The sequence below is a fragment of the Bombina bombina genome, chromosome 1, assembly GCF_027579735.1.
Source record: "Bombina bombina isolate aBomBom1 chromosome 1, aBomBom1.pri, whole genome shotgun sequence".
Classification (NCBI taxonomy): domain Eukaryota; kingdom Metazoa; phylum Chordata; class Amphibia; order Anura; family Bombinatoridae; genus Bombina; species Bombina bombina.
Window position 1 is genome coordinate 1,212,047,539 of NC_069499.1, and position 27,687 is coordinate 1,212,075,225.

Here is a 27,687-nt window from a genome sequence, read left to right on the forward strand (position 1 = left end):
GGCCATGATTTATTGTACTAATAGCTATTCAGTCAAGAACCTAGAAATTATTGTTGTGATTCTTTATTTCTATTTTCCTAAAAGTAGTTTTAAAAATATGTCTATGACAAACATTTCTATTACATTTGTTGAACTTAAAGGTCAAATTATAAAAATAGTCACACCAGTTTCTACTTATTTTTTCAAAAGGTGATAGTCCACGAGCCATCACATGTGGCAACGAGGAGGCAAGCAAAATCAAGAGCTTTCAATACATCCCACTTCCCTGTTAACCTCAGTCGTATTTTTTGCCTCCACTGGAGAAGATGATCCCTATCCACAAAGATCATTACCAATTCCTCAAGTTTGTGTTTTGTGGACAACCACTACCAATCCATGGCTCTTTGGGATGGCTATGGCTCACACAATATTTAATGCAATGTCACAGCTGTAGTGTACACCAAATATCAGGGAGGAACTCCGGAGGTTCCTTTGCAAAGAAAAAAATGTCTTGTAAATTGAGGAGAGCAGAAACAAATCAGTGCATAATTTCAGCAATCCATTTCCAAGAGTAAACAACCGGGAAACAGATTTTCTCAGTCATCAAGTTCTCAATATAGAGTGGTCCCTGAACTAGGAGGTATTCAATCAGATTGTAAATCTGTGGGTGTCTTCCAGAAATGGACCTGATGGTTTTGCGTATGAATCACAAACTTCAAAGATATTGTGCAAGATTTTAGGATCCTCAAGCAGCGTAGATACACATTTTGTCTGATCTACCTAGTTCCGCCTTTAGTGTTGCTGTTTCAGATCAGACAGGAACAGGCATCAGTTATTCTGATTGCTCTGGTTTGGCCTCATAGGTCTTAGAATGCAGATCCGATACAAAATGTCCAGTTTCTTTCCTTGGACTCATATGATCTCTTATCTCAGGGTACATTGTTTCATCAAGATCTAAAGGCTATACATTTAACGTCTTGGAGTTTGAATGCTTGATTTTGAGTCAGAGAGATATCTCTGCTTCAAGCTAGGAGACAAGTGGCTAGAAAACTTTTAAAGGGACAGTCTACACCAGAATTTCTATTGTTTAAAAAAAGATAGATAATCCCTTTATAACCCATTCCCTAGTTTTGCACAACCAACACAGTTATATAAATACACTTGTTAACTCTGTGATTACCTTGTATCTAATCCTCTGTCAAAATAACTGAAATAAGGGGGCAGTTTGCAGACATCCATTTTAGCCAATCAGAGCTGGCTCACCTGAACTCCACGTGCGTGAGCACAGTGTTATCTATATGACACACATGAACTAACACCCTCTAGTGGTGAAAAACTGTCAAAATGCCCTGAGAGAAGAGGCGGCCTTCAAGGGCTTAGAAATTAGCATATGAACCTCCTAGGTTTAGCTTTCAACTAAGAATACCAAGAGAACAAAGCAAAATTGGTGATAAAATTACATTTGAAAATTGTTTAAAATTACATTCTCTATCTGAATCATGAAAGTTTATTTTGGACTAGACTGTCCCTTTAAAGTGATTGTAAAGTTTAACAAATTAAAGCCCAATATCTAAAAATACTCCTGCATCTTCTTCTGAATTTTGCATATGCATGACAAATCTCGGTTCCTCCAATTGCTGTGCACCCCACGAGCTGGACAGCAATTTGGGCACGCACCGATTGGAGGAAGCTGGTTTCGTCATCAATCTGCAAAATACAGAAGAAAAAGGCAGAGGATTGCCGGCCTGTTTACAGTAACAAAATGAATTAAAGTGCCCCAGTTTTTACAAGTGTTTTTAGATACCAGACTTTAATTCTTTAAACTTTGCAATAACGTTAATCATAAGAATTTTCTATTTCTTGGTGTGAAGGTAAGAGTTTTTACTTGAATTCCTTTTGAATTCTTCAATTCCTTCAAGATGACCTAGAAAAGGGTTTATCTGTAAGTTCCTTAAATGGTCAAAATTCATCTCTTTCTGATCTTAATCATAGAAAAATTAATAAAAGTTTCCAGATAATCAAGAATTTGTTCATGCTTTGGCAAGGATTAGACCGGTTTTTAAATCAGGGTCTCCTTCTTGGAGATGGTCTTGCTAGTTAGTTTCTGTCTGGGAAGGTTCTGTTCCTCCTATCTATTTCTTCAGCAAGAAGAGATTCTGATTATAGGAATTGTTATGTAATCCACCTTTTCTTATTTTTTATATCAAGATAATCGAACTTGCAATGGTTTTATGCCTTATGTAATATCTTTGAACAACACCAGGAAATTGTTGTTCCTTCTGTGTGTCCAGCCCCTAGAATGCTAAGGAGCACTTTTTACATAATCTGGACAAAGTAAGGGCTCTAAAGGTTTATTTAGAGGCCACCAATGATTTCTGTCAAACTTCCTTATTTGTTAATTTTTCTAGACCTCATAAGGGTCAGAAAGCTATGGCAACTTTGTATTAGGAAGGCTTACCTACTTGCAGGGAAGACTCTGCCAGTGTGAATTACAGATCATTGTACTAGATCAGTTTCCCCTTCTTGGGTGTTCAAGATTGCCAGTACCATAGAACAAATGTTATCCTTTTGATGTTTTTGCCTCGTCTGAGGCAGCATTTGGCAGAAAAGTTCTACAGGCAGCAGTGTCTGGTATTTAATGTATCTCCGTAACTTTATATTTTTTTTCTCATGGTAATCTCATGGACTTCACAGCTTGGGTATTAGATCCCACATGTGATGGTTTATGGACTCTCATCACCTTATGAAATAAAATAAAATGTATGCTTTCCTGATAAATTCATTTGTTTTTCATGCTGGTGAGAGCCCAAGACAGACACCCATTCCTCTATTCAGTTGGTGGTAATTCTATTGTGCACTTCATTTACTCTGTTTTGTCCTTTCCTGTTTTACTCCTTTTCTCGGGTATACATTAGAGGTGAACAAGTGGGAGGGATTAAAAGCTCTTGCTATGTAGGGTATTTTTTGCCTGCCTCCTAGTGGACTGGAGTTTAATCCCACATGTCCATGACATAACTTGTGGACTCTCACCACCATGAAAGAAATTAAATTTATCAAGCAAGCATATATTTTGTTTTTAAATAAACCTTTTATTTTACATAAACATTATGATGTTTTGGCATTTTTATCTGGGTGCTGCTTAAAAGTAAGCAACAACAAAAATAAATATTTAAAAAAAAAACATTACAAAAAAAAAATTAAGCACTATTTGCCACAGTAATATAATAAATTATGGATATACATTGCAATTTTTAAGGGCTGCTTTACAATGCACTGCAAATCTCACTGGTGGTTAAGCATTCAAATGCTAACTACTCTTGTAATGGTTAAAGTTGCATTGTTGCAACAATTTAGCTTCTTTTGTAAAATGATGATGGTCCATAGGGCTCCATAAAATGTGGGATATAATTTCCATCACTTGGAGGAGGCCAAAAACCCACACAAAAGCTTAAATTCCCTCCCACCTCTCCCCAGTTTTTGTTCTTGGCCTCCAGGAGAAGGTTGAGAATAGAGGTGTTAATGCTACTTGCTTACGGCTTAATGTTTGGGAGTTCAGACCAATGTGAGACCCTTATCCCTGGGACATAGTCACAAAGAAGACAGAAGAGGTTTCCAGCAAGCTGAATGATAAAGAGACAAAGGAATACTATTATGTGCAAAGTATATCCCTATGGGATTTCAGCCATAACTACCCTCAGGCATTGCGGGGACTCGTCCCTCAGCCTCCCCCCTGTGGGATAAAGGTATTTCCTTATAATTCCTTTGCTGTACTTGTACAAGCACTAGATGGCTCTCTACTGCATACTGCTGCAGTATGATGACTGGTAAGCCTGTGGAGGGGTGCTACTTTAAGTAAGCCATTTACCACTGCACACACACAGCCCATAGGCTATTAGAAGGTACTCTGACACAGGTAGAGCATAGCCAGAGGACTTAGCCTGTCCTCCCACTGACACACCTTTTTGCCCAAATCAGCCCTGGAACCCTTTTTTCAGCATTTTTTAAAATAGATGCATGGCCCTTTAAAGTGAAGGTCAATTTTCATGTGAAAGTGCCCGGTTTTTAAAAAAACTATTAAAAACAGGGGCACTTTCATTCATGAAAATTGACATAGCACCGTATTTTAAAAATACTTACCTTGTTCTTCTGAAACATCGGATCGCCGTTCCTGGTTTACTTACCCAGCAATGACGAAACCGGCTTCCTCCAATCACGCCTCAGGCAATGATTACTCTGGGGGGGAAGCCGTGATTGGAGGATGCCGGAATCGTCATTGCGGATGTATGAAGAGGCTTGCGACGGGCTGGTGAAGCACTGGAGCGGCATCAAGAACAAAAGGTGATTATATAATAAAAAAAACGGCTGAAATGTCAATTTTCATGAATGAAAGTGCCCTTGTTTTTAATAGTTTTTTTTTTAAAAAAACAGGCACTTTCACATGAAAATTGACCTTCACTTTAAGAAAACCGCTGATTGCTCTGTGCAATCATCAGTTCGCTCAGACAATTTAGCTTGGGGAGTAGTTCAATAATGTTTTTTGGGGCATGTTTTTAGTAAATTCTGTAAAACCTTTATTTTAGTGGTTTGTACTGTTTTAAAGGAACATGAAACCCAAATTTTAATTTCATGATTTAGAAAGAGCATGCAATTTTAAACAACTTTCCAATGTACTTCTATTATCCAATTTGCTTTATTCTCTTGATATCCTTTGTTTGAAAGCATATCTAAATAGGATCAGTAGCTGCAGGTTGGTGGCTGCACAGATGCCTCCTGTGATTGGCTCACCAATGTGCATTGCTATTTCTTCAACATAGGATATCTAAAGAATGAAGCAAATTAGATAATATAAATAAATTGAAATGTTTAAAATTGTATTCTCTATCTGAATCACGTAAGAAGCATTTTGGGTTTCATGTCCCTTTATGCCTCTCTAAAGCACTGGCTCTGTTCCGGGTAGTAGCCCCAGCCCCTCATTGTCGCAGTCTTTTCCTCCTCACTTTGGAGCTGCAGTTGAAGAGGAAAAGGCCTTTTTGTTAGTGATTCTATACCAGAATTCTGCTTAAAAATGTGTTCCTGTTGCTGGAGGGGGTGAGTAACCATGCAGGAGCTGCAAGGGGGTCACTTAGGGGCACTTTCCTAGGAAATTTAGTTTATGCCTAAGTATTACCTTACCCTATTAATACTTTGTAGGTTTCAGGGGAGTAAATTGACAAGTGTAAAAGGTTCTCTACCATTTCTTTTATCACTGTATACCTGTTATTTTCATACTCTTAACAGTGTGAGTTTTTGCACATTATGGAACCCAGGGAATCTGTCTCCATTTAAACGTCTATCACTATGGAAGAGGGTCCTACAGATGCCTCTCCCTGTACATATTTTTGTCTGTTTTGCAAATCTTTTCCAGTGTACCAGGTTAATCAACATTGTTATAGTTGTGTATCACAATTTTTGCATGCAAATCTTCCACATACCTCTGCTTATTTTAAGGAATAATGTCTTGTATATATTACTCAGGGAGCCTCAACTGACTTTACTCCTGAGTTTAAAGATAATTTACACAGGGCTATGGAAGAATATCTAGCGGCTATCCCTGAGTAAGCGTAAATGCAAATCTGGGGATTTACCTCACTCTCTTGATGTGAACATGCAAACTCCTTCCCTCAACTTCAAATTCCTGTAGTGCTTCATAGTTCTGCAACAGCAGTTTTTTCTGGATTTGTCCGTCAAACAATCTCTATCTTGGTGGATACAAGATCCTTCTTTGATCCTTGGGGCATCCTTCCTATACCCTTCATGGGCAATCACGATAACAGACGCCAGCCTTTCAGGTTGGGGAGTGGTCTGGAATTCTCAAAGAACGCAGGGAGTTTGGTCCCCTCCGGAGACAAGGTTACCAATCAATATTCTGGAAGAATTGGTGATTTTTCAGGCTCTTCAGTCCTGGCCCTTCTTAAAAAAAGAGGAATGGCTCATCAGTTTCCAGTCAGACATTACGGCGGTGGCCTACATAAATCATCAAGGCGGTATCCACAGTCCAATGGCTATGCAGGAAGTCTCTCAGATTCTGTCTTGTGCAGAGAGGAATCAATAATCCCTATCAGCAGTTCACATACCAGGTGTGAACAACTGGGAAGTGGATTACCTCAGTGGTCAATCGGTCTATCCAGGAGAGTGGTCCCTTCATCAGGATATCCTCAATCAATTAGTGATTAAGTGGGGTCTACCGGACAATCTGATGGACTCATTTAAATCACAAACTTCCAATGTATTGTGCACAATCAAGAGATCCAAAGGCTTGCCTTGGTGTGTCCATAGAATTTTCATCTTGCATACCTGTTCCCTCTGTCTGTTGTTCTTCCAAGAGTAATTGATCAAATCAAGCAGAAGTCAGCTTTTGCTACAGCTTGGCCCCACAGAACATGGTATCTGGATCTAGTGAAGATGTCCTCATCTCCTCCATGGCTTCTTCCTCTAAAACTAGATCTGTTGTCTCAATGGCCTCTTTCAATCAGGATTTCAAATCTCTAAATTTAACAGCGTGCAGGTTGAACACCTAGTTTTGAAACATTAGATGTAAACAAATTTAAATTTTTATTCCAAAACTTCAGAACAAGCGACGTTTCGAGTCCACAGACTCTTATTCATGCTAATTACATTGTATTCAAAACCACTTACATTATATACCTCATTAAATGCCCCTGTTCCCTAATTTATATAGGGGAAATGACTCGTAAGGCCCGTGATAGGCTTAGTCAACATCGCTCTAACATAAGATGTAGAAATTATGAAGCACCAGTAGCAAACCACTTCTTGAAATGTGGCCATCACATTAGTCAGCTAAAATGGCAAATAATTGATAGTATTAAACAACAAAGGAGAGGGGTTAGTAGGGAAAAACTACTCAAGCAAAGAGAAATGTATTGGGTATATGAGTTAGAAAGTTTGGTACCAAAAGGCCTGAATAGAGAATATGACTGGTCAATATTTTTGTAGATATGGAACTAATATTTATATAGATGGAATATAAATGTAGATATAATTATGTCACATGAGAAGTGTTATAAATTAATAGAAAAAAATAGTGGCTAAGATGTATCCACTTAACATGTCTATAGAAAGGTTGTAGCAGTAAGGTTATGGCAAATGTAACTGTTTTTAAAGGGTTTTTGAGACTGTAATGTGTAGTATTTACCAATAGATGGCAGCAGAGCCACAATGTTTGGTGGTTGGCGCGAAAATGTGGTTTTAAAAGTATGCAGTTGAATACAATGTAACTAGCATGAATAAGAGTCTGTGGACTCGAAACGTCGCTTGTTCTGAAGTTTTAGAATAAAAATTGAAATTTGTTTACAAGTGCTGTGGACATCTGTTTCTATATGTGATTTTGGGGAATAGGCAGACCCCCAGTCTTCACGAGCACTTGCTCCATTTAGTTGCTGTTATTGAAGTACATTGGATAGTTTTGAAACATTGAGATTTCTTGGAGTCAGTCATTAACACTCTGATTCAAGATAAATAGAACAAGAGGGGCGCCTCATGTGCATATCAATATGCTATATAGTGATGTAAATCAAGTAAGCCAAGTGGGTACTCACATGCGACTATAGTACACTTATGTACTGGTAGGTGCAGGCTGGAGTCTTAGGGTGTACCAGCTAACCCTTTCAGTAGAACCAGATGATCTTACAATGAAGCAATTAGTTAGGCTGCTCTCCTCCTCATAGACAAAGCCAGAGCTGTATAGATAATAATAAACAAGAGGGGCGCCTCATGTGTGCATCAATATATCCATATATGTGAAATCAAAGAAAAAAAGCCAAACGGGTACTCACAATTGGCCCAAGTACACCTATGTACTAGTAGGAGCTGGCTGGTATCTTCAGGTGTACCAGCTGAACCTCTCCAGGTGCAGAGTAGATAGTGCAGGGGGATCTTTGTCACAATATGTGCTGATGGATAGTCAGAAGCAGTGTGTAAAACTGCTCTATCAATTGTAGATGCAGTGTTTCCTTTGTGGTAAGTTTTGTGTAATCCTCATTCCTCTAGATATTTAACACACATTTGGAAAATGGGACTGTTCTAAGTGCTTTTTATACAAATGATTTCTTGTCAAAAAATTTCTATATGTTTAGAGTGAGAGGTTAGGTGGTGTTTGCTTCTGACTATCCATCAGACTGCTGTCCAGCAGTCTCATAGGCTAGGCGTATTATGCTCCGAAGCCAAAAGGAAAGAGAGGTTGCCGAAGCTTTTTGACCTCTCCTCTGTCCAGAGTAAACGACAAACAGGGTAGATGTTTGACGAAAATCTTTAGTAGCTTGTAAGTAAAACTTCAAGGCACGGACTACGTCCAAATTATGTAAAAGATGTTCCTTCTTTGAAGAAGGATTAGGACACAATGATGGAACAACAATCTCTTGATTGAAATTCTTGTTAGAAACCACCTTAGGTAAAAACCCAGGTTTGGTACGCAGGACTACCTTATCTGCATGAAAAATCAGATAAGGAGAATCACATTGTAAGGCAGATAGCTCAGAGACTCTCCGAGCCGAGGAAATAGCCATCAAAAACAGAACTTTCCAAGATAAAAGTTTAATATCAATGGAATGAAGGGGTTCAAACTGAACTCCTTGAAGAACTTTAAGAACCAAGTTTAAGCTCCACGGGGGAGCAACAGGTTTAAACACAGGCTTAATTCTAACCAAAGCCTGGCAAAATGCCTGGACGTCTGGAACCTCTGCCAGACGCTTGTGCAAAAGAATAGAAATCTGTCCCTTTAAGGAACTAGCTGATAATCCTTTGTCCAAGCCCTCTTGGAGAAAAGACAATATTCTAGGAATCCTAACCTTACTCCATGAGTAATTCTTGGATTCACACCAATAAAGATATTTACTCCATATCTTGTGGTAGATTTTCCTGGTAACAGGCTTTCGTGCCTGTATTAAAGTATCAATGACTGACTCGGAGAAGCCACGCTTTGATAGAATCAAGCGTTCAATCTCCATGCAGTCAGTCTCAGAGAAATTAGATTTGGATGATTGAAAGGACCTTGTATCAGAAGGTCCTGTCTTAGAGGCAGAGTCCATGGTGGAAAGGATGACATGTCCACTAGGTCTGCATACCAAGTCCTGCGTGGCCACACAGGTGCTATCAGAATCACCGATGCTCTCTCCTGTTTGATTTTGGCAATCAGTCGAGGGAGCAGAGGAAACGGTGGAAACACATAAGCCAGGTTGAAGAACCAAGGCGCTGCTAGAGCATATATCAGCGTCGCTTCTGGGTCCCTGGACCTGGATCCGTAACAAGGAAGCTTGGCGTTCTGGCGAGACGCCATGAGATCCAACTCTGGTTTGCCCCAACGATGAATCAACTGAGCAAACACCTCCGGATGGAGTTCCCACTCCCCCGGATGGAAAGTCTGACGACTTAGAAAATCCGCCTCCCAGTTCTCCACGCCTGGGATATGGATTGCTGACAGGTGGCAAGAGTGGTACTCTGCCCAGCGAATTATTTTTGAGACTTCTAACATCGCTAGGGAACTCCTGGTTCCCCCTTGATGGTTGATGTAAGCCACAGTCGTGATGTTGTCCGACTGAAATCTGATGAACCTCAGTGTTGCTGAGGCCAAGCCAGAAGAGCATTGAATATCGCTCTTAACTCCAGAATATTTATTGGAAGGAGTTTCTCCTCCTGAATCCACGATCCCTGTGCCTTCAGGGAATTCCAGACTGCACCCCAACCTAGAAGGCTGGCATCTGTTGTTACAATTGTCCAATCTGGCCTGCGAAAGGTCATACCCTTGGACAGGTGTACCCAAGACAACCACCAGAGAAGAGAATCTCTGGTCTCTTGATCCAGATTTAGCAGAGGGGACAAATCTGTGTAATCCCCATTCCACTGACTCAGCATGCATAATTGCAGCGGTCTGAGATGAAGGCGCGCAAATGGCACTATGTCCATTGCCGCTACCATTAAGCCGATTACCTCCATACACTGAGCTACCAAAGGGCGCGGAATGGAGTGAAGAACACGGCAAACATTTAGAAGTTTTGATAACCTGGACTCCGTCAGGTAAATTTTCATTTCTACAGAATCTATAAGAGTCCCTAAGAAAGAGACTCTTGTGAGTGGGGATAGAGAACTCTTTTCCTCGTTCACTTTCCACCCGTGCGACCTCAGAAATGCCAGAACTATCTCTGTATGAGACTTGGCAACTTGAAAGCTTGACGCCTGTATCAGGATGTCGTCTAGATACGGAGCCACCGATATGCCTCGCGGTCTTAGAGCCGCCAGAAGTGAGCCCAGAACCTTTGTAAAGATTCTCGGGGCTGTAGCCAACCCGAAGGGAAGAGCTACAAATTGGTAATGCCTGTCTAGAAAGGCAAACCTTAGAAACCGATGATGATCTTTGTGAATCGGTATGTGAAGGTAGGCATCCTTTAAGTCCACTGTGGTCATGTACTGACCTTCTTGGATCATGGGTAGGATGGTCCGAATAGTTTCCATTTTGAAAGATGGAACTCTGAGGAATTTGTTTAAGATCTTTAGATCCAAAATTGGTCTGAAGGTTCCCTCTTTTTTGGGAACCACAAACAGATTCGAATAAAAACCCTGTCCTTGTTCCGTCCACGGAACTGGATGGATCACTCCCATAACTAGGAGGTCTTGCACACAGCGTAGGAATGCCTCTTTCTTTATCTGATTTGCAGATAGCCTTGAAAGATGAAGTCTCCCTTGTGGAGGGGAAGCTTTGAAGTCCAGAAGATATCCCTGAGATATGATCTCCAACGCCCAGGGATCCCAAACATCTCTTGCCCACGCCTGGGCGAAGAGAGAAAGTCTGCCCCCTACTAGATCCGTCGCCGGATAGGGGGCCGTTCCTTCATGCTGTCTTAGAGGCAGCAGCAGGCTTTCTGGCCTGCTTGCCTTTGTTCCAGGACTGGTTAGGTTTCCAGGCCTGCTTAGATTGAGCAAAAGTTCCCTCTTGTTTTGAAGCGGAGGAAGTTGATGCTGCACCTGCCTTGAAATTTCGAAAGGCATGAAAATTAGACTGTTTGGCCCTGTCCTGAGGAAGGGCGTGACCCTTACCTCCAGTAATGTCAGCAATAATTTCCTTCAAACCAGGCCCGAATAAGGTCTGCCCCTTGAAAGGAATGTTGAGTAATTTAGACTTCAAAGTCACGTCAGCTGACCAGGATTAAAGCCATAGTGCCCTACGCGCTTGGATGGTGAATCCGGAATTCTTAGCCGTTAGTTTAGTCAAATGAACAATGGCATCAGAAACAAATGAGTTAGCTAGCTTAAGTGTTCTAAGCTTGTCAATAATTTCAGTCAATGGAGCTGTATGGATGGCCTCTTCCAGGGCCTCAAACCAGAATGCCGCCGCGGCCGTGACAGGCGCAATGCATGCAAGGGGCTGTAAAATAAAACCTTGTTGAATAAACATTTTCTTAAGGTAACCCTCCAATTTTTTATCCATTGGATCTGAAAAAGCACAACTGTCCTCAACCGGGATAGTAGTACGCTTTGCTAAAGTAGAAACTGCTCCCTCCACCTTAGGGACCGTCTGCCATAAGTCCCGTGTAGTGGCGTCTATTGGAAACATTTTTCTAAATATAGGAGGTGGGGAAAAAGGCACACCCGGTCTATCCCACTCCTTGCTAATAATTTCTGTAAGCCTTTTAGGTATAGGAAAAACATCAGTACACACCGGTACCGCATAGTATTTATCCAGCCTACACAATTTCTCTGGTACTGCAACTGTGTTACAGTCATTCAGAGCAGCTAATACCTCCCCAAGCAACACACGGAGGTTCTCAAGCTTAAATTTAAAATTAGAAATCTCTGAATCAGGTTTCCCCGAATCAGAGATGTCACCCACAGACTGAAGCTCTCCGTCCTCATGATCTGCATATTGTGACGCAGTATCAGACATGGCCCTTACAGCATCTGCGCGCTCTGTATTTCTCCTAACACCAGAGCAATCGCGCTTGCCTCTTAATTCAGGCAACCTGGATAATACCTCTGACAGGGTATTATTCATGATTGCAGCCATGTCCTGCAAGGTAATCGCTATGGGCATCCCTGATGTAATTGGCGCCATATTAGCGTGCATCCCCTGAGCGGGAGGCGAAGGGTCTGACACGTGGGGAGAGTTAGTCGGCATAACTTCCCCCTCGTCAGAATCTTCTGGTGATATTTCTTTTATAGTTAAAGACTGATCTTTACTGTTTAAGGTGAAATCAATACATTTAGTACACATTCTCCTATGAGGCAGACATGTTTAAACAGACTAGCAATGAGACTAGCAAGCTTGGAAAACACTTTAAACAAGTTTACAAGCAATATAAAAAACGTTACTGCACCTTTAAGAAACACAAATTTTGTCAAAATTTGAAACAGTGAAAAAAGGCAGTTACACTAACGAAATTTTTACAGTGTATGTAACAAGTTAGCAGAGCATTGCACCCACTTGCAAATGGATGATTAACCCCTTAATACCCAAAATGGAATAATAAAAGACAAAAACGTTTTTGTTTTTTTCAAACAGTCACAACAACTGCCACAGCTCTACTGTGGCTTTTTACCTCCCTCAAAAACGACTTTGAAGCCTTTTGAGCCCTCCAGAGATGTCCTGGATCATGCAGAGGGAAACTGAATGTCTCTGTCAGTATTTTTATCTGCACAGAAAAGCACTAAAAAAGGCCCCTCCCACTCATATTACAACAGTGGAAAGCCTAAGGAAACTGTTACTAGGCAAAATTCAAGCCAGCCATGTGGAAAAAAACTAGGCCCCAATAAGTTTTATCACCAAATACATATAAAAACGATTAAACATGCCAGCAAACGTTTTATATTACATTTTTATAAGAGTATGCATCTCTATTAATAAGCCTGATACCAGTAGCTATCACTGCATTTAAGGCTTTACTTACATTAGTTCGGTATCAGCAGCATTTTCTAGCAAATTCCATCCCTAGAAAAATATTAACTGCACATACCTTATTGCAGGAAAACCTGCACGCCATTCCCTCTCTGAAGTTACCTCACTCCTCAGAATATGTGAGAACAGCCATGGATCTTAGTTACTTCTGTTAAGATCATAGAAAACGCAGGCAGATTCTTCTTCTAAATACTGCCTGAGATAAACAGTACACTCCGGCACCATTTAAAAATAACAAACTTTTGAATGAAGAATAAACTAAGTATAAAACACCACACTCCTCTTACGACCTCCATCTTGGTTGAGGCTTGCAAGAGAATGACTGGGTATGACAGTTAGGGGAGGAGCTATATAGCAGCTCTGCTGTGGGTGATCCTCTTGCAACTTCCTGTTGGGAAGGAGAATATCCCATAAGTAATGGATGATCCGTGGACTGGATACACTTAACAAGAGAAAGAAAACATTTATACTTACCTGATAAATTATTTTCTTTCGGAATGATGATGGTCCATTGGCCCTGCCCTTTTCAAATTGTGTGGGCGACCGTTCTAATTTACACCTCTATAGACTGATTTTGTCTGTTTCCTATTCTCTGCTCGGCTATGCATTAAACTAAGGAGAGATGTGAGGTGGGAGGGAGGGAGTTTAAGCTCTTGACCTCCTCCTAGTGACAGAATTCATCATTGAGAAAGAAAATAATTTATCAGGTAAGCATACTTTTTTTTTTGAAAGACCACATTTAGTGCACAAGGCCTGAGTAGACTACTCTTCAGAGAAAAGTCTTTATTTTATTATTTATGATAAGAAGAAAGATGTTTGTGAAAGTAACCAATAGGTCATTTTCTAAATTACTAGTTGATTATACCCCAATGCTGCAATGGATTATGGAAACATCCCTTTAAGAACCAATAACTCATTAAGCACAAAAGAAGTAAGTAGCTTTAACAGAAACTTACCATCTGGCAAAACCTGGAGGTTATTTCGTCTAAGGTTCAGTTCTCTTAGTGAGTGCAGTTTACCCATTTGTGGAGGAAGAACTTGTATTTCATTACAGCTGACATCCTAGGAAGAAAAAGAGAGATGTAAACAAAAAGATACAAAACTCTTCTTTTTAGCCTTTGATTACTTTATAGAGCATACCTGCCAAAGATTACTTACTAGCTCCATTAAATCTTTCAATTTCCCAACCTCTTCTGGAATGGAAACCAATTTGTTATTGCTAACGACCAAAACTTTCAGCGGTAAGTCAAACAGGTATTTTGGCAAGGTTGATAAGAGATTTCGACTGTAAGGAAGAAAGAATATATTTGCATGAATACAAATGAATAATAGATAATAATTTAGTCTTTTTGCTGTGATTCCATGAAGTAATAAAACACCTACTCATAACCATTAAAATCTCAAGGGCAGCCTCTTCTAAATTGCAGCTGACAATTTAGTTACTTTGCAGATTATTTATTGTACCATGCATTTAATTTACCATGTATAAAATTAGATTTCTTGTTTATCTCCTCTAGACGTCCCTTAGCTAGGAAACCAAAAGAAATAGGCATCAGTATACAAAACTGTATAGATGAAGAATTACTATGTACGACTGATAGAAAACAATAGGTGAAAAACAGCTCACCACATAAAATACCCATTTATGAAACAAAAACTTAAAATTATGCTTACTTGATAATTATCTTTTCTTGTAATGGGAAGAGTCCACAGCTGCATTCATTACTTTTGGGAATTCAGAACCTGGCCACCAGGAGGAGGCAAAGACACCCCAGTCAAAGGCTTAAATACCTCTCCTACTTCCCTCATCCCCCAGTCATGTTCCGAAAAGCCATGAGCCCTCACTACACATTCGCAGACAGAATCACATAACAAACATGATTAAAGTCCCCCCTGTTCAATAACCCCCCTCAGGAGATATTAACCCTTGATTCCATAAGATAAAGGAGTCCCACTGGGATCGTAACTTCCTTCGTTAACATTAACATATCGAAATAAAATGAAACGATCTTACCGGAATCTACGCCATAGAACAGGAACACGGCCCTTCAAGAGTGACAGATAGTAGCCTCGCTTCTGACATGGACTTGAGTGAATAAAGGCAGGCAGCTAAACTCGTCAATGCTGATTGCCTAGGAGCTGTTAATATGAGTCGGGATGGTTTCGCAGAAAGACTCTCCCTGCATCTCTAGACCTTCATCCATACTCTCACTGAGAAGCTGACAGGAATACTTAAAAACTCCAGTACCATTTCGAAGAGTACTACCTTCCATAAGAGACTTCAGTCTTCTGAAACTTCTCTGCCAACCTCCTGTGACGAAAGGCAAAGAATGACTGGGGGATGAGGGAAGTGGGAGAGGTATTTAAGAGTTTGACTGGGGTGTCTTTGCCTCCTCCTGGTGGCCAGGTTCTGAATTCCCAAAAGTAATGAATGCAGCTGTGGACTCTTCCCGTTTAAGAAAAAAAAAGTATTACAAGAAGTTAAAAACATATGTAGTTACAAACTCTAATACGTTTTCTTATACACAGTATTTTCAGGATAAATTTTGGAAATACTATATTAAACATATCTGTATGTATGTTGCGGTTATAAATAATCAAACATTTCCCCCCAGTCCTACTCTGGGCCATTACCCTTACCACATACAATAATCTATCAGTCTGTTTTATCCCAACTGCATTCTTAATATGAATTTTTCTGGAAACAAAAGCACTCTTTCTTTCCAGAACATAAAGAATTAAAGGGACAGTCTACACCTCAGTCATCTTAAAGTCTTAGCTTAGATTAAGGTGCAAATAGCCTCCTGCGCCCCTTTCTATATCATGCAGCTGGAACAGTAAAAAAGTTATTTTAAAATTACTATTGTTTCTGTTCTCTTTGAAATGGCTGCCAAGCTCTGGCCACCGATGACATAACCATCTGGGTTGCATCTATGCACTTTGCTGAATAGCATTGACAGTCTGTTAAATCCAATTAGTAAGTCTATTGTTATTAGTGAAGCCTTTAAAGTGAAGGTCAGTTTTGATGAATTAGTGCCCGGTTTTTAATAATCCTATTAAAAACAAGGGCATTTTAATTCATCAAAATTGACATTTCACTGTTTTCTTACCTTTTAATCCTGGCAGCCACTCCAGCACTTCCTCCGCCCGTCGCAAGCCGTCTTCAAAATGGGTCCAAATGGGTCCAAAATCACAAATCCGGCTTCCTCCAATCACGGCATTGAATCAGGCCAAGATTCCCCCGGGGGAAGCCGTGATTGGAGGAAGCCGGATTCATCATTTCTAACATCTGCAGAGGCTTCCGACGGCCGGGGGAATCGCTGGAGTGGCTGCCAGGATTAAAAGGTAAGTTTTTGAAGAAAACGCTTAAAATATCAATTTTGATGAATTAAAGTGCCCTTGTTTTTAATAGGATTATTAAAAACCAGGCACTAATTCATCAAAATTGACCTTCACTTTAATGCAGCCCAGACAGTTATGTCATCAGTGGGATGATCTTGGAAGCCATTTTAAAGTGACAAGAAACAATAGACATTTTAAAAACAGAATTTATGTTTACCTGATAAATTACTTTCTCCAACGGTGTGTCCGGTCCACGGCGTCATCCTTACTTGTGGGATATTCTCTTCCCCAACAGGAAATGGCAAAGAGCCCAGCAAAGCTGGTCACATGATCCCTCCTAGGCTCCGCCTTCCCCAGTCATTCGACCGACGTAAAGGAGGAATATTTGCATAGGAGAAACCATATGATACCGTGGTGACTGTAGTTAAAGAAAATAAATTATCAGACCTGATTAAAAAACCAGGGCGGGCCGTGGACCGGACACACCGTTGGAGAAAGTAATTTATCAGGTAAACATAAATTCTGTTTTCTCCAACATCGGTGTGTCCGGTCCACGGCGTCATCCTTACTTGTGGGAACCAATACCAAAGCTTTAGGACACGGATGAAGGGAGGGAGCAAATCAGGTCACCTAGATGGAAGGCACCACGGCTTGCAAAACCTTTCTCCCAAAAATAGCCTCAGAAGAAGCAAAAGTATCAAACTTGTAAAATTTAGTAAAAGTGTGCAGTGAAGACCAAGTCGCTGCCTTACATATCTGATCAACAGAAGCCTCGTTCTTGAAGGCCCATGTGGAAGCCACAGCCCTAGTGGAATGAGCTGTGATTCTTTCAGGAGGCTGCCGTCCGGCAGTCTCATAAGCCAATCTGATGATGCTTTTAATCCAAAAAGAGAGAGAGGTAGAAGTTGCTTTTTGACCTCTCCTTTTACCAGAATAAACAACAAACAAGGAAGATGTTTGTCTAAAATCCTTTGTAGCATCTAAATAGAATTTTAGAGCACGAACAACATCCAAATTGTGCAACAAACGTTCCTTCTTTGAAACTGGATTCGGACACAAAGAAGGCACGACTATCTCCTGGTTAATGTTTTTGTTAGAAACAACTTTCGGAAGAAAACCAGGTTTAGTACGTAAAACCACCTTATCTGCATGGAACACCAGATAAGGAGGAGAACACTGCAGAGCAGATAATTCTGAAACTCTTCTAGCAGAAGAAATTGCAACCAAAAACAAAACTTTCCAAGATAATAACTTAATATCAATGGAATGTAAGGGTTCAAACGGAACCCCCTGAAGAACTGAAAGAACTAAATTGAGACTCCAAGGAGGAGTCAAAGGTTTGTAAACAGGCTTGATTCTAACCAGAGCCTGAACAAAGGCTTGAACATCTGGCACAGCTGCCAGCTTTTTGTGAAGTAACACAGACAAGGCAGAAATCTGTCCCTTCAAGGAACTTGCAGATAATCCTTTCTCCAAACCTTCTTGAAGAAAGGATAGAATCTTAGGAATTTTTACCTTGTCCCAAGGGAATCCTTTAGATTCACACCAACAGATATATTTTTTCCATATTTTGTGGTAAATTTTTCTAGTTACAGGCTTTCTGGCCTGAACAAGAGTATCAATGACAGAATCTGAGAACCCTCGCTTTGATAAGATCAAGCGTTCAATCTCCAAGCAGTCAGTTGGAGTGAGACCAGATTCGGATGTTCGAACGGACCTTGAACAAGAAGGTCTCGTCTCAAAGGTAGCTTCCATGGTGGAGCCGATGACATATTCACCAGGTCTGCATACCAAGTCCTGCGTGGCCACGCAGGAGCTATCAAGATCACCGATGCCCTCTCCTGATTGATCCTGGCTACCAGCCTGGGGATGAGAGGAAACGGCGGGAATACATAAGCTAGTTTGAAGGTCCAAGGTGCTACTAGTGCATCTACTAGAGTCGCCTTGGGATCCCTGGATCTGGACCCGTAGCAAGGAACCTTGAAGTTCTGACGAGAGGCCATCAGATCCATGTCTGGAATGCCCCACAATTGAGTAATTTGGGCAAAGATTTCCGGATGGAGTTCCCACTCCCCCGGATGAAATGTCTGACGACTCAGAAAATCCGCTTCCCAATTTTCCACTCCTGGGATGTGGATTGCAGACAAGTGGCAGGAGTGAGTCTCCGCCAATTGAATGATTTTGGTCACTTCTTCCATCGCCAGGGAACTCCTTGTTCCCCCCTGATGGTTGATGTACGCAACAGTCGTCATGTTGTCTGATTGAAACCGTATGAACTTGGCCTTTGCTAGCTGAGGCCCAGCCTTGAGAGCATTGAATATCGCTCTCAGTTCCAGAATATTTATCGGGAGAAGAGATTCTTCCCGAGACCAAAGACCCTGAGCTTTCAGGGGTCCCCAGACCGCGCCCCAGCCCACCAGACTGGCGTCGGTCGTGACAATGACCCACTCTGGTCTGCGGAAGCTCATCCCCTGTGACAGGTTGTCCAGGGACAGCCACCAACGGAGTGAATCTCTGGTCCTCTGATCTACTTGTATCGTCAGAGACAAGTCTGTATAGTCCCCATTCCACTGACTGAGCATGCACAGTTGTAATGGTCTTAGATGAATTCGCGCAAAAGGAACTATGTCCATTGCCGCTACCATCAAACCTATTACTTCCATGCACTGCGCTATGGAAGGAAGAGGAACAGAATGAAGTATTTGACAAGAGTTTAGAAGTTTTGATTTTCTGGCCTCTGTCAGAAAAATCCTCATTTCTAAGGAGTCTATTATTGTTCCCAAGAAGGGAACCCTTGTTGACGGAGATAGAGAACTTTTTTCTACGTTCACTTTCCACCCGTGAGATCTGAGAAAGGCCAGGACAATGTCCGTGTGAGCCTTTGCTTGAGGAAGGGACGACGCTTGAATCAGAATGTCGTCCAAGTAAGGTACTACTGCAATGCCCCTTGGTCTTAGCACCGCTAGAAGGGACCCTAGTACCTTTGTGAAAATCCTTGGAGCAGTGGCTAATCCGAACGGAAGTGCCACAAACTGGTAATGCTTGTCCAGGAATGCGAACCTTAGGAACCGATGATGTTCCTTGTGGATAGGAATATGTAGATACGCATCCTTTAAATCCACCGTGGTCATGAATTGACCTTCCTGGATGGAAGGAAGAATTGTTCGAATGGTTTCCATTTTGAACGATGGAACCTTGAGAAACTTGTTTAGGATCTTGAGATCTAAGATTGGTCTGAATGTTCCCTCTTTTTTGGGAACTACGAACAGATTGGAGTAGAACCCCATCCCTTGTTCTCCTAAAGGAACAGGATGAATCACTCCCATTTTTAACAGGTCTTCTACACAATGTAAGAATGCCTGTCTTTTTATGTGGTCTGAAGACAATTGAGACCTGTGGAACCTCCCCCTTGGGGGAAGCCCCTTCAATTCCAGAAGATAACCTTGGGAGACTATTTCTAGTGCCCAAGGATCCAGAACATCTCTTGCCCAAGCCTGAGCGAAGAGAGAGAGTCTGCCCCCCACCAGATCCGGTCCCGGATCGGGGGCCAACATCTCATGCTGTCTTGGTAGCAGTGGCAGGTTTCTTAGCCTGCTTTCCTTTGTTCCAGCCTTGCATTGGTCTCCAGGCTGGCTTGGCTTGAGAAGTATTACCCTCTTGCTTAGAGGACGTAGCACTTGGGGCTGGTCCGTTTCTGCGAAAGGGACGAAAATTAGGTTTATTTTTGGCCTTGAAAGACCTATCCTGAGGAAGGGCGTGGCCCTTGCCCCCAGTGATATCAGAGATAATCTCTTTCAAGTCAGGGCCAAACAGCGTTTTCCCCTTGAAAGGAATGTTAAGCAATTTGTTCTTGGAAGACGCATCCGCTGACCAAGATTTTAACCAAAGCGCTCTGCGCGCCACAATAGCAAAACCAGAATTTTTCGCCGCTAACCTAGCCAATTGCAAAGAGGCGTCTAGGGTGAAAGAATTAGCCAATTTGAGAGCATGAATTCTGTCCATAATCTCCTCATAAGAAGAAGAATTATTATTGAGCGCCTTTTCTAGCTCATCGAACCAGAAACACGCTGCTGTAGTGACAGGAACAATGCATGAAATTGGTTGTAGAAGGTAACCTTGCTGAACAAACATCTTTTTAAGCAAACCTTCTAATTTTTTATCCATAGGATCTTTGAAAGCACAACTATCTTCTATGGGTATAGTGGTGCGTTTGTTTAGAGTAGAAACCGCCCCCTCGACCTTGGGGACTGTCTGCCATAAGTCCTTTCTGGGGTCGACCATAGGAAACAATTTTTTAAATATGGGGGGAGGGACGAAAGGTATACCGGGCCTTTCCCATTCTTTATTTACAATGTCCGCCACCCGCTTGGGTATAGGAAAAGCTTCGGGGGGCCCCGGGACCTCCAGGAACTTGTCCATTTTACATAGTTTCTCTGGAATGACCAAATTCTCACAATCATCCAGAGTGGATAACACCTCCTTAAGCAGAGCGCGGAGATGTTCCAATTTAAATTTAAATGTAATCAGGTTCAGCTTGTTGAGAAATTTTCCCTGAATCTGAAATTTCTCCCTCAGACAAAACCTCCCTGGCCCCCTCAGACTGGGGTAGGGGCCCTTCAGAACCAATATCATCAGCGTCCTCATGCTCTTCAGTATTTTCTAAAACAGAGCAGTCGCGCTTTCGCTGATAAGTGGGCATTTTGGCTAAAATGTTTTTGATAGAATTATCCATTACAGCCGTTAATTGTTGCATAGTAAGGAGTATTGGCGCGCTAGATGTACTAGGGGCCTCCTGTGTGGGCAAGACTGGTGTAGACGAAGGAGGGGATGATGCAGTACCATGCTTACTCCCCTCACTTGAGGAATCATCTTGGGCATCATTTTCTCTAAATTTTGTGTCACATAAATCACATCTATTTAAATGAGAAGGAACCTTGGCTTCCCCACATTCAGAACACAGTCTATCTGGTAGTTCAGACATGTTAAACAGGCAAAAACTTGATAACAAAGTACAAAAAACGTTTTAAAATAAACCGTTACTGTCACTTTAAATTTTAAACTGAACACACTTTATTACTGCAATTGCGAAAAAGTATGAAGGAATTGTTCAAAATTCACCAAAATTTCACCACAGTGTCTTAAAGCCTTAAAAGTATTGCACACCAAATTTGGAAGCTTTAACCCTTAAAATAACGGAACCGGAGCCGTTTTTATATTTAACCCCTTTACAGTCCCTGGTATCTGCTTTGCTGAGACCCAACCAAGCCCAAAGGGGAATACGATACCAAATGACGCCTTCAGAAAGTCTTTTCTATGTATCAGAGCTCCTCACACATGCATCTGCATGTCATGCTTCTCAAAAACAAGTGCGCAATAGAGGCGCGAAAATGAGACTCTGCCTATGATTAGGGAAAGTCCCTAGAGAATAAGGTGTCCAATACAGTGCCTGCCGGTTATTTTACATAATTCCCAAGATTAAAATAATTCCTCAAGGCTATGGAGTATAAAATATGTTTATATATAAATCGATTTAGCCCAGAAAATGTCTACAGTCTTAAAAAGCCCTTGTGAAGCCCTTTTTTTCTTTCTGTAATAAAAATGGCTTACCGGATCCCATAGGGAAAATGACAGCTTCCAGCATTACATCGTCTTGTTAGAATGTGTCATACTTCAAGCAGCAAAAGTCTGCTCACTGTTCCCCCAACTGAAGTTAATTCCTCTCAACAGTCCTGTGTGGAAACAGCCATCGATTTTAGTAACGGTTGCTAAAATCATTTTCCTCTTACAAACAGAAATCTTCATCTCTTTTCTGTTTCAGAGTAAATAGTACATACCAGCACTATTTTAAAATAACAAACTCTTGATTGAATAATAAAAACTACAGTTAAACACTAAAAAACTCTAAGCCATCTCCGTGGAGATGTTGCCTGTACAACGGCAAAGAGAATGACTGGGGAAGGCGGAGCCTAGGAGGGATCATGTGACCAGCTTTGCTGGGCTCTTTGCCATTTCCTGTTGGGGAAGAGAATATCCCACAAGTAAGGATGACGCCGTGGACCGGACACACCTATGTTGGAGAAATAACTGTTTTACTGTTACTGCTGCAGGATATAGAAATGGGTGCAGGACGATATTTGCAGCTTAATCCTGAAGTAAAACTTTAAGATGACTAAGGTGTAGACTGTCCCTTTAATAGAATACCAGCAGTTGAAAGGTTCAGCATGTGCCTCAGTGATTGCCTTCTATATTTCAGTGCATATAAAAAACTATTAGGGGATCTGCCATTAAAGCAGAATTTTGAGGGATCAGAGTACATATAACCAATTAAAAGTAACATTGCACTGTATTTTGCTCCCAATGGTCTATGTTGCATTTTACAGTGCATTAAATGGTTTAAAAATAGCACCTTTGCGTCTATTTTTTAAATTGAAATTTTGTATCCCCCACTATACTGAAAATTTCAGTACTGGTTATAGAAAAACTAAGTAAACAAGTGGTTTAGATAAAATCATGCTCCTAGTGGGGTGTGAGACAGAGGTACTAAACTGCTAATATCTATTGTTCTCTCTAAGTATTGAGAGAATTAGTTAGAAATAATATAAGAAGAACTTTGCGTAAATAATTACATAAGATAATGATGTATGCTATCCCTACAAGTTCAGTCAATTTTATTGGGTTGAGAGCTCAATTAGCAGGCAGCTATTTCATATATGAAAATAAACCTAAAGTAACACCTTCCCATACATTATAAAACCTTTGCAGCTGGTATGCAGTCATCGTAAACACATTAAGATAAACTGGTTTTACAGTACAGTCCTTATAAGCACAGGGGGGGGCACATAAAACTGAATGTTTTACAAATACAATTTACAAATATATTAAACTTATTTTTTTAGCAAAATGTACAGTTTTGCAGTATTACAGCACTCTAGGAATTCACCTCTTGAAAAAGCGTTTAGTAGGTTTATCTTTATTCCTCTGTTAAAGCTACATGAACAAGTTCCTGTCAATTAAAGGGACACTAAACCCAAATTTTTTATTTCATGATTCAGATAGAGCATGCAATTTTAAGAAACTTTTTAATTTACTCATCAATTTTTCTTCGTTCTCTTGCTATATTTATTTAAAAAGCAGGAATGTGATGCATAGGAGCCGGCCCATTTTTGGTTGAGAACCTGGGTTATGCTTGCTTATTGGTGGGTAAATGTAATCCTCTAATAAGCAAGCACTATCCATGGTGCTGAACCTAAAATGGGCTGGCTGCTAAGATTTACATTCCTGCTTTTAAAATAAAGATAGCAAGAGAACGAAGAAAAATTAATAGGAGTAAATTAGAAAGTTGCTTAAAATTTCATCCTCTATCTGAATCGTGAAAGGAAAAATTTGGGTTCAGTGTCCCTTTAAGTGTTTTATATGTATTACTGCCTTACTGTTGAAATAATTTCTAGAGATAAATATCAGCAAAATAGGGAAAAAAATATTCAATACACATTGCACAGATTTTGATTGTTTTTTTGTGTTTTTTTTTTTTTAAAAAGTTAAATTTTTTATGAGGCACATGATTATGAGTTGAAACACTCCATAAATCCTGGTCCTTAATCTGTAAAAAAAAGTATAAGCATGGTGACGGCAGGTTGTAAAGCAGATACCAGAAGCTGTGTTAACATATATTTTGAAGATAAATAAATATATATACCTGACCGTTCAACCTTGTTAAAAGGGACACAGTTATGTTGAAACCTAGGTTTTCATAATTAAATTTACTCTGGGGAGGACAAAACATTTAGCCAACAATCAGCAAGCCCTACTCAGGTGCTGTAGCAAAAATTGGCCCGTTTCCTAAGCTTACATATCTGCTTTTTCAAATAAAGATAGCAAGAAAATGAAGAAAAATTAATAGGAGTAAATTAGAACATTGCTTAAAACTGCATGCTCTATATGAATCATGAAAGAAAAAAAACACAATTTATGCTTACCTGATAAATTTATTTCTCTTGTGGAGTATCCAGTCCACGGATCATCCATTACTTGTGGGATATTCTCATTCCCAACAGGAAGTTGCAAGAGGACACCCACAGCAGAGCTGTAATATAGCTCCTCCCCTAACTGTCATAGCCAGTCATTCGACCGAAAACAAGCCGAGAAAGGAGGAATAATAGGGTGCAGTGGTTACTGTAGTTTAAATTAAAAAATGACCTGCCTTAAAATGACAGGGCGGGCCGTGGACTGGATACACCACAAGAGAAATAAATTTATCAGGTAAGCATAAATTGTGTTTTCTCTTGTAAGGTGTATCCAGTCCACGGATCATCCATTACTTGTGGGATACCAATACCAAAGCTAAAGTACACGGATGAAGGGAGGGACAAGGCAGGAACTTAAATGGAAGGAACCACTGCCCGTAAAACCTGTCTCCCAAATATAGCCTCCGAAGAAGCAAAAGTATCAAATTTGTAAAATTTTGAAAAAATATGAAGCGAAGACCAAGTCGTCGCCTTGCAAATCTGATCAAAAGAAGCCTCATTTTTAAAGGCTCAAGTGGAAGCCACAGCTCTAGTGGAATGAGCTGTAATCCTTTCAGGAGGCTGCTGTCCAGCAGTCTCATAGGCTAAGCGGATTAAGCTTCTTAGTCAAAAAGAAAAAAAGGTTGCCGAAGCCTTTTGACCTCTCCTCTGTCCAGAGTAGACAACAAACAAAGAAGATGTTTGACGAAAATCTTTAGTAGCTTGTAAGTAAAACTTTAAAGCACGGACCACGTCCAGATTGTGTAACACAAGGATGGAACAACAATCTCTTGATTGATATTCTTGTTAGATACCACCTTAGGTAAGAACCCAGGTTTGGTACGCAGGACTACCTTATCCGTATGAAAAATCAGATAAGGAGAATCACATTGTAAGGCAGATAGCTCAGAGACTCTATGAGCCGAGGAAATAGCTACCAAAAAAAGAACGTTCCAAGATAAAAGCTTGATATCTATGGAATGAAGAGGTTCAAACGGAACTCCTTGAAGAACCTTAAGAACCAAGTTTAAGCTCCATGGTGGAGCAACAGGTTTAAACACAGGCTTGATTCTAACTAAAGCCTGACAAAATGACTGAACGTCTGGAACATCTGCCAGACGCTTAACTAGCTGACAATCCTTTTTCCAAACCTTCTTGGAGAAAAGATAATATCCTAGCAATCCTGACCTTACTCCATGAGTAACCCTTGGATTCACACCAATAAAGTTATCTACGCCATACCTTATGGTAAATTTTCCTGGTGACAGGCTTTCGTGCCTGTCTTAAGGTATCAATAACTGACTCGGAGAAGCCACGCTTTGATAAAATCAAGCGTTCAATCTCCAGGCAGTCAGCCTCAGAGAAATTAGATTTGGATGGTTGAAAAGACCCTGAAGTAGAAGGTCCTGTTTCAGAGGCAGAGACCATGGTGGAAAGGATGACATGTCCACTAGATCTGCATACCAGGTCCTGCGTGGCCACGCAGGTGCTATCAAAATCACTGATGCTCTCTCCTGCTTGATCTTGGCAATCAGTCGAGGGAGCAGAGGAAACGGTGGAAACACATAAGCCAGGTTGAAAGACCAGGGCGCTGCTAGAGCATCTATCAGTGTCGCCTTGGGATCCCTGGACCTGGATCCGTAACACGGAAGCTTGGCGTTCTGGCGAGACGCCATGAGATCCAGTTCTGGTTTGCCCCAACGATGAATCAGTTGTGCAAAAACCTCCGGATGGAGTTCCCACTCTCCCGGATGAAAAGTCTGACGACTTAGAAAATCCGCCTCCCAGTGCTCTACACCTGGGATATGGATAGCTGATAGGTGGCAAGAGTGAATCTCTGCCCAGCGAATTATTTTTTAAACTTCTAACATCTCTAGGGAACTTCTCGTTCCCCCTTGATGGTTGATGTAAGCTACAGTCATGATGTTGTCCGACTGAAATCTGATGTACCTCAGAGTTGCTAACTGAGGCCAAGCCTGAAGAGCCTTGAATATCGCTCTTAGTTCCAGAATATTTAATGGAAGGAGAGACTCCTCCTGAGTCCACGATCCCTGAGCCTTCAGGGAGTTCCAGACTGCACCCCAACCTAGAAGGCTGGCATCTGTCGTAACAATTGTCCAATCTGGCCTGCGAAAGGTCATACCTTTGGACAGATGGACCCGAGATAGCCACCAGAGAAGAGAATCCCTGGTCTCTTGGTCCAGATTCAGTTGAGGGGACAAATCTGTGTAATCCCCGTTCCACTGACTGAGCATGCATAGTTGCAGCGGTCTGAGATGTAAGCGTTCAAACGGCACTATGTCCATTGCCGCTACCATTAAGCCGATTACTTCCATACACTGAACCACCGAAGGGCGCGGAATGGAATGAAGAACCCGGCAGGAATTTAGAAGCTTTGATAACCTGGACTCCGTCAGGTGAATTTTCATTTCTACAGAATCTATCAGAGTCCCTAGAAAGGAAACTCTTGTGAGTGGGGATAGAGAACTCTTTTCCTCGTTCACTTTCCACCCATGCGACCACAGAAATGCCAGTACTACGTCCGAATGAGACTTGGCAATTTGGAAGTTTGACGCCTGTATCAGGATGTCGTCTAAATAAGGGGCTACTGCTATGCCCCGCGGCCTTAGGACCGCCATAAGCGACCCTAGAACCTTTGTAAAGATTCTTGGGGCTGTAGCTAATCCCAAGGGAAGAGCTACAACTGATAATGCCTGTCTTGAAAGGCAAACCTGAGAAACCGATGATGATCTTTGTGTATCGGAATGTGAAGATAAGCATCCTTTAGATCCACTGTAGTCATATATTGACCCTCCTGGATCAGTGGTAGGATGGTACGAATAGTTTCCATCTTGAATGATGGAACTCTGAGGAATTTGTTTAAGATCTTTAGATCCAAAATTGGTCTGAAGGTTCCCTCTTTTTTGGGAACCACAAACAGATTTGAGTAAAAACCCTGTCCCTGTTCCTCCTTTGGAACTGGATGGATCACTCCCATAACTAGGAGGTCTCGTACACAGTGTAAGAATGCCTCTCTCTTTATCTGGTGTGCAGATAATTGTGAAAGGTGAAATCTCCCTTTTGGGGGGGAAGCTTTGAAGTCCAGAAGATATCCCTGGGATATAATTTCCAACGCCCAGGGACCCTGAACATCTCTTGCCCACGCCTGGGCAAAGAGTGAAAGTCTGCCCCCTACTAGATCCGTTCCCGGATAGGGGGCCGTTCCTTCATGCTGTCTTAGAGGCAGCAGCAGGCTTTTTTACCTGCTTACCTTTTTTCCAAGTCAGGTTTGGTCTCCAGACCGTCTTGGATTGAGCAAAAGTTCCCTCTTGTTTAGCATTAGAGGAAGTTGATGCCGCACCTGCCTTGAAGTTTTGAAAGGCACGAAAATTAGACTGTTTGGCCCTTGATTTGGACCTGTCC

The 27,687-nt window shown here is 41.2% G+C and overlaps 1 protein-coding gene across 1 annotated transcript in view; it reads right to left on the reverse strand.

Moving 5' to 3' along the window:
* The window catches only part of LRCH2 (leucine rich repeats and calponin homology domain containing 2), a 600,694-nt gene that overhangs the window by 411,745 nt on the left and 161,262 nt on the right, over positions 1-27,687 (reverse strand). The window contains exons 3-4 of the mRNA XM_053700216.1: positions 14,078-14,204; positions 13,876-13,981 (exon numbers count right to left, since the gene is read on the reverse strand). Of these exons, the coding sequence (XP_053556191.1) occupies positions 13,876-13,981; positions 14,078-14,204 (233 nt within the window). The remainder of the gene's footprint in view (positions 1-13,875; positions 13,982-14,077; positions 14,205-27,687) is intronic.